This window comes from Myotis myotis, unplaced genomic scaffold, assembly GCF_014108235.1.
Source record: "Myotis myotis isolate mMyoMyo1 unplaced genomic scaffold, mMyoMyo1.p scaffold_m19_p_8, whole genome shotgun sequence".
NCBI lineage: Eukaryota > Metazoa > Chordata > Mammalia > Chiroptera > Vespertilionidae > Myotis > Myotis myotis.
The window spans coordinates 9,681,605-9,696,341 of NW_023416390.1; the positions used below are offsets into that span (position 1 = coordinate 9,681,605).

The 14,737-nt window shown below is 38.5% G+C and overlaps 1 protein-coding gene across 6 annotated transcripts in view; it reads right to left on the reverse strand.

Annotated features, from left to right (window-relative positions):
- TRAK2 (trafficking kinesin protein 2) overlaps positions 1-14,737 on the reverse strand; it is a 57,904-nt gene continuing 43,167 nt past the window's right edge. For all 6 annotated transcript variants that reach the window (XM_036320054.1, XM_036320055.1, XM_036320056.1 and 3 more), the window contains 7 exons: positions 13,562-13,696; positions 12,753-12,832; positions 11,721-11,924; positions 9,527-9,825; positions 7,858-8,124; positions 6,011-6,131; positions 1-3,380 (listed from right to left, as the gene is read on the reverse strand). In XM_036320054.1, coding sequence (XP_036175947.1) covers positions 2,702-3,380; positions 6,011-6,131; positions 7,858-8,124; positions 9,527-9,825; positions 11,721-11,924; positions 12,753-12,832; positions 13,562-13,696 — 1,785 coding nt within the window. In that variant the 3' untranslated portion in view covers positions 1-2,701. The remainder of the gene's footprint in view (positions 3,381-6,010; positions 6,132-7,857; positions 8,125-9,526; positions 9,826-11,720; positions 11,925-12,752; positions 12,833-13,561; positions 13,697-14,737) is intronic.

Here is a 14,737-nt window from a genome sequence, read left to right on the forward strand (position 1 = left end):
TGAAAATTTAAGAAGATACTCGTGTTTATTATCTGATTTACATTTGACAAAGCAAAGGTAGGTGCAACAAAGAGCTGTTTGACAAAGTCAAGCCCAGATATCAAACAACAGTATTTCCCTGGCTGCCCCAGAGCGCAGGTTGCCACTCCTAGGTAGCTGTGCTCCACAATGCAAACCAATCAGTGTAGACATTATGGTGCCGCACTTGGAGTATAGGCCTGCAGGCACTCGACCTCAAAGGAGTGGACCATTAAACACTCAGAGCTCTAGTTCAGATGTCAAAAGTCAATGTTAGTACCAACAAGTACTACTGATTATGTACTAGAGTGATCAGAAAAGCAAAACAGGCTTTGAATACCCTATATAATATACCTTCATAAAAAAGCTCTTGTTATGAGCTGCCTCTAACTTATTTCCTCCCTTTGTCAAAATCTGTTTATTCATGTTAAATCAAGGACATATAGTATAAAACTTTTTTAAAAACTAACAATGGCCATTACCTTTTCCTTAAGACGCATGCCTAAGGTTATTTACAGAAGATTTGAAATCATAATTCAGGAGACCCTTTAATTCTGAGCTTAGGAAGGTATCCTTCCAACTATATAATAGGATACTCAGAAATACCTGAGGTATAATCACTGAGAACCTTCTTGAAGGAGGGGAAAAACAAAAGACTGGAATTTCTTATACTGGCATAAAAGTACATACACAGTTGATATAAAAAAACTAAAATATTAAAGCGTAACAGATAATTGAGGAGGAACTTGCTATAAGGCTCCATTTCTTCTTACTATACTTTGCACACAAGTTTGGTATAATAGATTCCCAGGCTGTACCAGAAATAATTTCAGCAAACAGTAAAACCCAATTCAAGACAGAATTCATTTCTAGGGACAAGCATGCACCAGTATACAATTATCATGTTTCTTGGTGAAACAGCAACATCAACCTAATTTTCAAAAACTTACGTCTGGTTCTCCTTAATCAGATGTGCCTCACTTGGCTGTGACCACACCCTTACCCACCTCCCAAGTGATCATTTTAGCATTGGTTATAAAATAGTATAGTAAGGATACAGAACACTCCAAAATCTTAACTTACAGATGCTTAATTTAGAGATATTTATATAATAGACATAAATATCATAATTTAACATTTTGTACTACTCTATGGCCCTACATTTTCTTACTTCCTGATATCTCTTAGGATCTGGCAACAGGAAGATTACTTTCTTAGAAAATAAATAAAAAAGTTTTAAGAACCAGCTAAAAAAAAAAAAGAAGAAAAGAAATACAGAAAACACACTGCAAAACTTCCAAAATAGCTCACCTGCTAAGTCTTAAGCGTGAAGACTTCTGAGTTTCTGCTGTGGTGTCTGCATAACTGGGACCTCGTAAGTGGCCCAAAGTCCTAGAAATGGCACTGACTAATGGCCAAGACCAATGGCCCAAAGAAGACACTGTGATGTTACTGGACCTCCTGGAGAATAATCTCCCATCCAACGACAACCTCACATTCAAAAAGCAAAAGCCTTGACTCCCCCATTAAAAAGTTCATTCTATAATTTCACAGATGTCTAGAAAAAGGCAGATGTGTTTTAATTATTTTTTATTTAAAAAATCAGTCTCAAAGCAAGCACCTGGGTTTTACTTCAGCTTATAATAAATAATTTAATGTGCCTGAGAATTTTTGTGCAAATACATGTCATCTTCCATTAAAAATATGCATAGCACACTTTGGAAAGAGTTTAGTTGCCAACTGTACTTGTTAAAAAAGTGTACAGTTGTAAATATACACTATTCTCTAATTCCTACTGATTGTACTTCTGATTTAATCTCGTCCAGCCTCCAAGGAAAGTCAATTATGTTCACATTCCTTGGCCACCACTCTTATCCAGAAATATTCTGGAAAAAAGTTATGTTGGTTCCAATTTACCCATATTTCCTTCTTAAAAATAAATCCTACTTCCCACAATGTTGTGTTTCTTTTGGATGTTGTATAAAAATACAAATTTAAAAAATGAACTTATTAATCACAAATATAAAAGGAATTTGGGTGGTGTTTGGGCTCCCAGAGACTCACAGGCCTGAAAATAGGAAGCAGAAAGACTCTACTGTTCTGATTTTATGAAAATACCTTGCTTGCTAATGCTGAGAGCTTGCCATATGATGAAGGCGTAATCTAACCAGACATCAACAGAAAACATAAAAGCCACCTCACTGGTGTTTCAGTAAAGAGACTGATTACCCCAGCAACCTTCCAGAACAGCTTTCTCTAGGCAACAGTCAAGGCGGGTCCTTTTCTCTTCCCACCTCCTCCGATCCGGAGTGTTCTCTGCTTATACTTACCAGACGTAAATGTGCTAGCAAATTAAGTATTCCTGGTATACTTCCATATTACTGAATTTATTTTCTGGTCACTTTTTATTTTCAAGACAAAAAAAAAAACAACTGAAGGAGTGTATTAAACCTTTGTTCCTTTTCTGTCTCCACTCATGACCCATTCATTTATAGTTTTCAATTTACTAGACCTCATTCATTAGGACCTCATCCTAATTGTTTCCAATCTTCCACTTTCCTCTTCCACATTCACAGCCCAACTGCAACATTCCTTTTCTTTCAGTAAGACCGGACTACATGTGTCAGTACAAATCTATCCTTCATGTGCTAATTTGTATAAGAGTTCAGTTAACTGCTGAACCTCACTCCTCCTTCAAGTTATCCATTTTGGGTGAGGATGTGCAAACTGAGGTGCCAAAACTACCCATCATGATTGGAAGACTCTGATTTCTCCTCAATCCACTCAATAAATTGCTACCTGAATTTAAATAAACAGTAGAGTCTGGTCTTCGAAGACCAATTTCTGCCTCTTGGCTTCTTCCATGTTCCTGGGCGTCAGGGGTCTTGATCACTCTGGCTATTCCTAGCCTCTTCAGCCTGTCTACTAAGTTCATCTTCAACTGGCCAACATCAGGAGGGTTCCGGGAAGGTCTCAAGCCATACATTTCCTGGAGGAATGTTTCGGCCGGTCGTGAGGCCAAAAAATTTTCAGAGAGATGTACTCGAGGCTCAAAGGACAAAGGAGAAGGGCAAGGTGAGTGAGATGGTGAATTTGGGGGTGTGGAAGGGATATCCAGGACTTTAGGGAGAGGCTGAAGGAGGGGGTTCTCTGAAACTTGGCTATGGTACACTTTAGCAGAAATGCCTCGCTCTTGTAGAAGTTTGGCCAAGCTCATGGTGCTGCTGCAGGTTACAGTGGAATCTCGTCGGTTGGTGACTGATTCTCCAATGCTGAGTCTATAGGATGTAGCAGGAGAATTCACTGCTGTGCTTGATGAACTGCTACTGCTACTTCCACAGGATAACGAAGGGAACCCAGAGCTTAAAAAAAAAATGCAGGAGAGACAGTTTAAGTATAAAAAGCCATCTCCAATTCTCCAAATCAGTATTTAAGTAATTACAGTAGTTATTCACAGTAAATATAGAGGAACTGAACTGAACTCTGTGGTAGAGATCTGAGGAATTAAAATTTTGATGTTACTTCAATGATTGGCTAATTTATAATTTGAAACATCTCATAGGATATGAAAGTTTACCGTACTCTTAGTTAAATTCTTAAATTTTAACTATATATCTATGGGAATATAATTAAATTTTGTGATAGAAATCAAATTTAAATATTAAAGAAAGTAACCTCTAGAAATTTTTATTAATACATCCACTCCATAAAGTGAAATATGCCAAGATAGCAATCCATAAGTAAACAATGGACTTTTTATTATTTTTTTATTTCAGAGAGGAAGGGAGAGGGAGAGAGAGAAACATCAATGATGAGAAAGAATCATTGATGGGCTGCCTCCTGCATGCCCCCTATTGGGGATTGAGTCCACAACCTGGGCATGTGCCCTTGACCGGAACTGAACCCGAGACCTTTCAGTCCACAGGCTGACATTCTATCCACTGAGCCAAACCAGTTAGGGCAACAATGGACTTTTTAAAAAACACAACTTTTCATAATTAAATCTAAGATGCTCTTCTAAGGAGAAATTTATTTCTTTTTAACCTTTCAATTTTATATTATTGAGAACAAATAAAATTCTGTTAAATCTGAATTTTCAGGAATGTTAGTTCCAAACAGTAGTATAAGGATATCATGGAACACATTTTTCTCAACTTTGACTTAGAATACAGGTTTCTGGGAAATTAAAAATAATTAAAAGCTTTAACAGCTATTAGAATGTTTCTTCCAACTTTGTTTTGTTAAAAGGAAAAAAAAACTGAATAAGAAATGGTGATAGAATGGGGAGAATATTTCTTTAGTCAATTTCCCTCCTTGATCAAATGTTACTGTATTTAACAGATAAACTTTCACTTCAACAGAAAAGACTCAGTATATCAAGATATCAAGGTTTTTAAAGATTCTGAACAAAATGCAAGGCTAGGATCACTAAGTAAACTTTCCAAAGTACCAACTTGTATAAAAGAAGCAAAATGCAAATAACTGACTGCTTGGTTAAACTAAAAACCTCTAAACGGATGAGGTCTATATACTGTGCTGCCAGAGTCCCTACTTAATGCAGAATGTCCCTGTCCTTCCCCAAGTTGTACACTTCATATGACGGTATCAACCTGAATTGAGAGTCCCCTCAGGAACCAATTTTATAAAATTTACCTTGTTGAATATAAGAACAATGTAAAAAAATTACAGATGTCTGTTCATTACAGACTTTATTGAGATCTTTACTGGATATCACCCAAATGCTTCCCTGAACAATTAATTTGCTTCTATCTGATAGACACTGTGGATCATAATGTTATTTCCCTCCACACTGGCAGATGGAAAGTTAAGAACCAAATGCATGCTTCACCTCAGCAAGTATATAAAACTTTATGGTACAATATGCACACTAAGCTTTATTCCTCTATCCATTTTATAGCCTTACTCTTTGCTTTATTTTTCTTCTCTCCTAGTTAATAGTATCACTGCAATAGTCTCTGAATTTTTGAAAACTGCCTTATATTCTATTTGGGAACTGGTAGGATAGAAATAGCAATACGGTTTATTAAGTTGAGATCCCTCGACTACGTGTTGGAATGGAATATCCATGTTCTAGACTGTGTAGTAAATACTTTGGCCTTGGCCAGAGGGGTCTGGTCTTTTGGCTCAGCTTCTGGGAGGTAACCTATGCCATATCTGATAGAAGTGTCTTTGTTTAGGATGGAAGCTGGCCACAACAGATCTCAGTGTGGGCCTGGCCATGTCAAACAGACCAACCGTTTTATTTAGGGTGGTGGATTTGGGTGAGTGGACCTGGAGGAGAGTTCAACCATATGGGTAATCAATCAATCAATCATGCCTATACACTGAAGCTTCAAAACAAAATCTGAGACGGGCGAGCTTCCCTGGCTGGCAATACTCTGTGTGCACTATCACACATCAATGCCAAGGAAGTAACGAATCCCAAGGACAAGGGAAGCTTTGCAAGTGGAACCCTTCCAGACTCTGGTCTATGCATCTCTTCCTTTGGCTAATTTTAACCTGTATCCTTTCCCTGTAATAGTCACCATAAGCATAACAGCTTTCAGTGAAGTCCTGGGTCCTGTTAGCAAATTATCAAACCAGGGAGTGGTTCTGGGAACCCCCTGAACTTGCAGGTGGTGTCAGGAGTGAGGGTACTCTGGTGTGGAGAGGACTGGTCCCCTCAACTCTTGCAGTTTGGCTAACTGTGGGTAGAGTCCCAGATGGGCCATTTACAACCTGTCTGTCCTTGGATCAGCCACATGAACTTTCTATGCCTCATTTTCTATATTTACACGACACTCACTTGCCCTGCCTACTTAAAAGACTTACAATGACCAAATGAGAAAATACAATGTGAAAATATTCTAAAGACATATCATCACAGAACATTAATTAAAATTCTGGGAATTCAAATGAAAGTAATTTTTAAAAGAAGTTCATGAAAACATAGTTGAGGAAAGACGTCAGGCCTCAAACTGCCCAGACCTACCTGGGAGTAACCTGAGTGACATCGGAGGGGTGTAATATCCTACAGGTGGTGAAGGTGAATGTCAAGTTTGTGCATGACAGACACTTTCCTGGGTTTGAGGCTGCAACTGAAGCAGAGATTTCTAGGGATTCAAACACAACATTGAAAGACCAGGTTAATAACGTAAAAAGTTCATTAATGCTTATTTATAATACAAGTGTCATTGTACAAAAATCCACAAACCTGGAAATAAAAAATATATAAATATTGTAATTAGTATTGACTGGTTTGTATACAGTTGAATCCTTTAATACTTTAAAGCTGTAATTTAAAAGGATTAAAAATAGCTTAGAAACAAGACAAAAGATACTCTGAAAATTTTTTTTAAATAACCAACAAGCAAGATCTAGTCATTCAATCTTTCTAGTCAAACTGTCTATTCCAGTGGTTCTCAAAGTGTGGTTTACGGATGTTGTGGGAGTCCCCTTTCATAGCAATGCTAAGACACTATCTGCCTTCTCGACTGGGGTGGCATTTGCACTGTTATCTACTCATAGAATTTTTAAAAAGCCAGATTCACATAAGCATGTCCTTGATGAAGCAGCAAAAATTATTTATTAAATCTTGACTTGAATCTTTTTAATATTCTATGTGATGAAATGGGAAGTAATCATTAAGCACTCTGCTGCACACCAAGACACCAGAGGAAAAGCACATGTGCAATGAGCTGTAATTTTTTCATGGGACATCATTTTTACTTGAAAGAACAACAAATAGGCAAACTACAGTAATTCAGACTTGGATAACTGGCAGAAATTTTCTTGAAAATGACTATCGTGAATCTGTCTATTCAAGAAAAATAGCTGACAATATTTGCTGTCAAATATTGAGCTCACAAAATTTGAGCTTTCGAATGAAAATGAGATTTTGGAAAACTTGGAGAGCTTGAAAGCTTCCTAATACTAAAAGACTTATCTGATGAGATAGGTGGTGATATTTATGTGATTTTAATATATTACATAATGAAATGTATCAACATTTGGAGGATCTGCATAACTCAGTGAACCAATATCCTCTAATGACCAATGAGTGATGCAAAAAATCATGCATAAGGAAAAATGCATTCAAAGTGTAGGACACACCAACAGATTTTAATGTAACGAAGTATAAAAGTTCACTGATAGGTTTCAGATACTATATTGCTACAAACCTTGAACTACCACTTATCAAATTTTGGTGTAAAATCAAAGAATATCCGCAAATACCTGTAGAGGCTTTTAAATTCTCTTTCCTTTTCCAACTACATATATGTGAGGCTGCATTTTTTTTGCACTCTTCAACCAAAACAACAAAATATAATAAACTAAATGTGAACACTGATATGAGAATTTATCTTCTATTAAACCATAAATAAGAGATTTGCAAAATTATAAAACAAAACCATTCTTCCCACTACTTAAAATGTAGCTATTGTTCATAAAACATATTAACATGTAATTATTTTTAAATTAGTTAATACTTTTATAATTTCTCAGTTTTCATTTCTAATATGGTAATTATCAATAGCTACAACCCAGAGACAAGCTCTCTGGAATTCTCATTGATTTTTAAGAGTATGAAGAGGTCCTGAGCCCAAAATGTTTATAAGCCAGTGACTGAATTGATCTCTCTCTCTCCCCAAATCTAATTATGTTGGCTGGCTAAGATAAAGTAGAATTAGAAGGGCCACTAAATGCTATAGGTTTTTATTATATTATGTTACAAGACTAAGTACACTATAGTGAAACTGAAATAGAGGTAGTCAGCTGACCATAAGTAAGTCAGGATGTAAAGTTACTAGACTATATTCAACCAAGCACTCTTCTCACCTGTAACTGGACCACCTGCTGAAGTAATGGGTGGTAGAAAGATTCCTGTTACTGGCTTGGGATCTGTAGGTTTCTGTTCCACTTGAAGAGGTTGCTGGACCTGAAAAGTGATGCCTTCTTCTTCATCCTCTTCTAAATCTGAGAGGTGATAGACGGCATCCTTGGGCAACTGGGTAAAGCCTTTAGTGATGACACCGGGTCGGGAGTCAAGAATGGTTCCTAGGTTTGGCTGAGCAAGCTGCTGCCAGTGGTGCAGAGTTTGTGATCCTGAATATGCAAGACAAAAATAAAAAGGCATGCTGTGAATTTCTCACAAATAATAAATCTTGAAGCAGAAGCTAAAATTACATGTGTAAAGAAAAAGAACGACTTATTTGATCTTAATATTTGGTAAAATTTGCATATTAAAGTCCTCTGTGGAAGAATGACAAGTTGCTGAAGATACAAATAATAACCTTTCTATTTCAAAAGTTAACTTTAAAAAGGACATCTAAAGGCAATGGACCTAAATAGATACTTTTCGAAAGAGGACATAAAGAAGGCCAAGAGACATATGAAAACATGCTCAAAGCCACTAATCATCCGAGAGATGCAAATCAAAACAACAATGAGGTACCACCTCACACCTGTCAGACTGGTTATCATCAACAAATCAACAAAAGGCAAGTGCTGGAGAGGATGTGGAGAAAAAGGAACACTTGTGCACTGCTGGTGGGAATGCAGACTGGTGCAGCCACTATGGAAGACAGTATGGAGTTTCCTCAAAAACTAAAAATGGAACTGCCATTTGACCCAGTGATCCCACTTCGAAGACTATATCCCAAGAAACCAGAAACACCCATCAGAAAGGATATATGCACCCCTATGTTCATAGCGGCACAATTTACAATATATACCCCTGGCTCCTGTCTATGAGTCCTGGTGAATGATTACCCCAAGCATTTGCATAACATGCCATGTCTAATTATGACACTACAGTCATTTCATCCTAAAAATGGCAACTCTGACAAATGTGTGCATTGATTATTAGTGAATAAAACTGACATATAGAACCTTTGAGTTTGAGGGGGTCCTCATAGGTTTCCTACTAAAATTTTTTTCTAACACAGACTCTCTTATGATAATAAGAGAATCATTTGAAGACTGTCAATTTTCTATAAAATAAGTAATTTATTTTTAATTCAAGTTCTATCTTAGGAGAGAACAGTAACAACTAAAATGAACAGAACTGAAAAAGAAAAATAGAGGGACATATACCTCTAAGTAGATGATATTCCTGGGTAAAGAACTCTTTTTTGAAAAGTAGAGATGAAGTATTATATCTAGATTATTTTTACTTATCATGTCCCATTTATCTTACCATAAAAATTACCATCAACAGTATTCCTTAGGAAAGGACAAGAAAAGATTAATCTTCCTCCATCACATTTATATTAAAAAAATAACCAGTGAAAATAAAACTAATGGCTGATGACCTGGAGTATGCAGACCTCTTCATTCATTTCCCACAAAGCACTACAAAGCACTGTCACCCAAACAGTGGTATTTAGGGACAATAAAGACATCTTCTGCACACTGTGCTCTTACCATGACAATACAAATCGCAACCTAGGACAAGGAAAGGCCAACAAGGAACACGGCTTAAAAATGGCCTTTACTGACTTATTACCTTCAAGGGGCTTGACAATTTGTAATTTTTCAGGCATAAAACACCGAAGGCAGCTGGTACTGCTGAAGTCCGTGGTCTCTGACTGGTCAGTGCAGAGAGAGGCAAGGCTCTCAGTGGGGGTGCCACAGGCACTAACCCCTTCTTTCTGGTCAGCCAGGACCTGGATCTTCCGCTCCCATTCTTCGGCAAAGAACTGCTTCTCACTTAAGTAGTTTTGTCGCCGCAGACTAAGGCGATGCAGTGCTGTAGCCAAATCACTATCTTCAGAGGGTTCTGGTTGACCCAGCTTCTGAACGTTCCTATGGGAAAATCACATTCACTGACTAGGTCTGTGTGGGTCACGACCACCACCTAGCCCTCTCCTTTCTGCAATGGTGAATGTTCAAAGACTGATCTTAAAAACACAGTAGTTTCTCTTAGATATCTAGAATACAGAAATAGTAACAACACACCAAAATCATTAGTACTATATATTATTTTTATATATAAAAATAGTAACTTCAGGTAGACAAAAATATACTTTGTTATTATGTTGTGTTTTCTACCCTTTCTATTTCACTTGATATACAAAACTACAGAAATGACCATCTATAAATTCAGTTTATAGATAGTAAGTATAAAAAGTAAATATTATCATATTTCATGAATCTATAATACCACTGATTACAAAAGGCACCATTTATTTTATGTGCTACTAAGAAAGAAAAAATGCTACTCCTTAAACTATGAGATGCAAGAAATAAACAAGTTCAAAAATATTAAAATGTGAAAAAAATTGCTTTGGGTCATAGAACTCTCTATGAACATTACAGAATATTTAAAAAGCAAACAACAAGATTTATAAATACTGCATTTTCATAGTTCTATGACACATATTTTTTCACTTTTCACCAATTTTAAAATTAGAGGCATCCTTTTTTAAAAAAAAATATATTTTATTGATTTCTACAGAGAGGAAGGGAGAGGGACAGAGAGTTAGAAACATCGATGAGAGAGAAACATCGATCAGCTGCCTCCTGCACATCTCCTTACTGGGGATGTGCCCGCAACCAAGGCACATGCCCTTGACTGGAATCGAACCTGTGACCCTTCAGTCCGCAGGCCAACGCTCTACCCACTGAGCCAAACTGGACAGGGCATCTTATAATTGAAATCAAAAGAAAGAGTAGCAAGCTGAGTTGTAGTTGCTCCTGGTACTATGTGTGAATTCACAAAGATCTGTTTGTTCAGTCTTCTAAGGTAAGGTACTATTCACACAAAAAGCTACTGTGGGTGCAGAGCATGCTCACTACAGACCAGGCAATAAAATAAAAAACCCAGAGTATGGTAACGGTTGCTGCATTAGAGAAGTTTTTTCTCAGGTGCCAAACATCTATCTGTCAAAAACTTTCAGCTGAGCTCTAGCCAGTTTGGCTTAGCGGACCAAAGGGTCCCGGGTTCAATTCCAGTTAAGGGCATGTACTTTGGTTGCAGGCTCCTCCCCGGCCTGGGCCCTCGTCAGGGCTCCTGCAGGAGACAACCAATCGATGTGTTTCTCTCACATCGAAGTTTCTCTCTGTCTTTCCCTCTCTCTTCCACTTTCCCTAAAAATCAATGGAAAAATATCCTCCTGTGAGGATTAATAAAAAAAAAAGACACACAAAAAAAACCCGAACAAAAAAAAGCTTTCAGCTGACTGCCTAGTAATGTTAATTTTCTAGTTATATGTAATTCAATGAACTGAATTACATATTTAGTTCAATGGAAAGTGGAAAAGATATAAGTTTAAACAACTAGAAAATTAAGAGCAAGCTAGTTTTCCTCAATGGGTATTCATACTTATTGTTTATACTAAAGGCACCAAAGTAGTTGAGATTATGAGCATGGGTTATGAGAAAGTTATACTATGTATAACTGCTAGTGACCAAACACATTAAAACAAATTTGAATTGAACAGGAAGATTTAGACTCAAACTTGATGCATGCTCCATTTTGAATATATTTAATTAAATGTAGCTTTTTCACTCTAAAACACTTGTTTGCTATCAGGGATCAGTTTTACAAACAATGATATGCGGCATCATCACTGAAGGAATAGGGCAGTTCTAGAACTTCCTTGGGACAGCACAGAGCAATGCTGGAATGTGTGCATGTGAATCTGTTATGTCAATGCCACAAGATATGCAGAATCACTGCCACGATCTGTGTTTCTTACCCTGGAACTTCCTCCGAGCTGCTCCTCTGGCTCAGGAGGGTTTTTTGCACTGTTTGTTGTAAACCAGACTCAAAAGGTTTTGCTGTCATGATGACACTTGAGCGGTTGGAGCCTGGAATGGATGGGAGAGCTGAGAATGGAACAGTGCAGCCCCGTGTGTCATTGGCAATCCTGACCGTATCAAATACCCGTTTCAGTTGCGCCCTGTCAAAAAAGAAGTGTTCATTATCACTCCCTACTGCTGGGGTGCTTCAGAAAAGAGACATCCTATATAATAAAAGGCTAATATGCAAATAGACCGAACGGCAGAACAACCAAACAACTGGTTGCTATGACATGCACTGACCACCGGGGGCGCACACGGAACATGACAGGTGTTGGCAGCAGGTGGCAGAGTGCGGACCATGGCGGACGTTGGCTGTGGCGGGATGGTGGAGCAGGTGAGCGGGGGGCGCCAGACCAAGGCAGGGCGCCGGTCACTGTCATGGGACGAGCCTCTGGTGGTTACTGAAAATTCTTTGCTTCCATACTCCACAGTCCTGCCCGGCGCTTGCACCTGTTGCCAGCGCTGGCCCCGGCCCCACTCACACCCGCTGCTGGCACTGGCCGGTGCCATCAGTGTGTGGGAGCAGCGGCAGTGGGAGCGGGGCTGCCGGCAGACAGGAGGCTGTGGCGGGAGGGGCTGGGCGGGGGCATGGAGGATGGGCCAAGACCCACCCCTGTGCCCACCGCAGCCTCGCAGCCCACAGTTCCTCTCAAGGTGCACGAATTTGTGCACTGGGTCCCTGGTATAGGTATAATTCAATAAAAATAAAGCCATCCTGAAGAGCCTCTAAAGTTGAGGAGAGGTCATGAGAAAATAAACGTCAGAACACGGAACTCTCTCACAAATGTGAGTAGTAAGAGGAAAAAATGGAAAAGTAAGCAGATTTACTACTGAATCTCCTTATACCTATCACTCTGGATTGTGGCTTCTTTTAAATTTCCATCCTAACAGCTGAGTAACAGCACACGTATGTGATCTGTACTTACTTTTGTTTAAAGAGAGACGATTCCTCATCCAAACTCAACTTTTTACGCATTGTCCCCTCAATCTCAGATGCCAGAGATTCCTAAGGAAAAGAGTTTGAGATTCCTATAGTAATTACGTAAGAAGCCTGGTAGGAGAAATGGATTGTTCTTAAATTAATTAACAGAGTCTCCAGAATCCAGTACTTTGGTGTTATAAGAAAATACAGAAGAAAAAAAGAGACATTCTGGAAATGTAACTTTTAAACAAGAACCAATTACTTTTTCAGGAAAGCGGTGGCAAAAACCAATATGATAAATACAAAACATTATATATGCAGACACACAAAAATAAAGGGTATAAAAGGCTATACACTAAGTTGTTAATAGTGATTCTGTGGAGGGCAATATTTGATGGTATTTAAGAATTTCTTTTGGCTTCTTTTCCTATATTATAAATACATGTACAGTTTTTATAATATATAAAAGTCATTAAAAGAAAAATAAGCAATGGTAAGTGGGTGTAGTGGGCCTAGGGTAAGGATGACCCAAGGTTAAGTAGCTCTAGGGTACACAGACCCAAAACTTATTTCCCTTGGGTTCACTTCATATGCATGTTACAATAAATCTGGATGGTCATCTGTTAGAGGAAGGCTGGAATAAATAAGAGTATTAAGGTAGATGTAGATATGCAAATTAAGGCCTAAATCAAAGGACAATCCATGTTATCACTTCTTAAGATGCTTTACATCATCAGAAACTATACCACTTTCAGGACAGTCTAATCTTAAACAAGTTTCCTTAAATACATAACATCTTTCTCAGTTCCTTACCCCAGAAAAAGCTCCATATGATTGGGAATAGAGGAGAGCAGCAGGGCCAGATCTACTACGAAGTTCCTTTATTTCTTCTTGGGATTCATGTAACATTCCTAGACACTCCATATTCCTGTCTTGTAATTCATGTAACTGAAAGAAAGAATGGTAATTAGTGTATTCTATTATATTCTAACTAGAGGCCCAGTGCACGGATTAGTGCACTGATGGGTTACCTCAGCATGGCCTGTGGGGATCCGGCCAAAACTGACAGTCCAACACTGCCTGCCATTCCCGCTTATCCGGACTCTGCTGCGCCTGCCGCAGGCTCGTGCCCAGTCAGTCCCTATCGGGAGAGGTGAGCGCCGCTTCTGCAGCGGCACTCACCAGCTGTGAGCCCTGCATCTGGCGCCCATCAGTCAGCTGAGCGGCGCTTGAGCTGTGGGAGCACACTGACCACCAGGGGGCAGCTCCTGCGTTGAGCAACTGGCCCCTGGTGGTCAGTGCATGTCATAGCGACCAGTCGATCAGTTGTTCGGTTGCTTAGGCTTTTATAGATATAGATACGACAAGGGGGAGGAAACTTTTGGGATAAGTATTCATTTTATCCAGAGGTCTAAGTTTATGAATATAATTCATTTTGACACAAAGACTCTGGAATAAACTAAGCAAGGAGAATACATATCTATTTCAAACTGCCAGAAGTAGAAGTGTCTTGGCCAGAATTATACATAAACATGATTTCTTAAAAATCTGAAATAGCCCTGACCGGTTTGGCTCAGTGGATAGAGCATTGGCCTGCAGATTCAAGGGTTCCGGTTTCAATTCCGGTCAGGGGCATGTACTTTGGTTGTGGGCACATCCCCAATAGGGGGTGTGCAGGAGGCAGCTGATTGATGTTTCTCTTTCATCGATGTTTCTAACTCTCTATCTCCCTCCCTTCCTCTCTGTAAAAAATCAATAAAATATATATTTAAAAAAATATATAGCTGAGAAAACCATAACCGTCAATTCAATATTTACTACTTCATCCCCTTAAAAAAAAACTTATAGAGGAAATATAATAGTCATGTTCAAGTCAGATTTAGCATACTGTTATATTTTTTAAACATCATTCTGAAGTCTGTAAATGACAAGATCAAGTCTACACAGTATAATATTTGATGTCAGTGTGCTCAATTATCCTAAACAAGT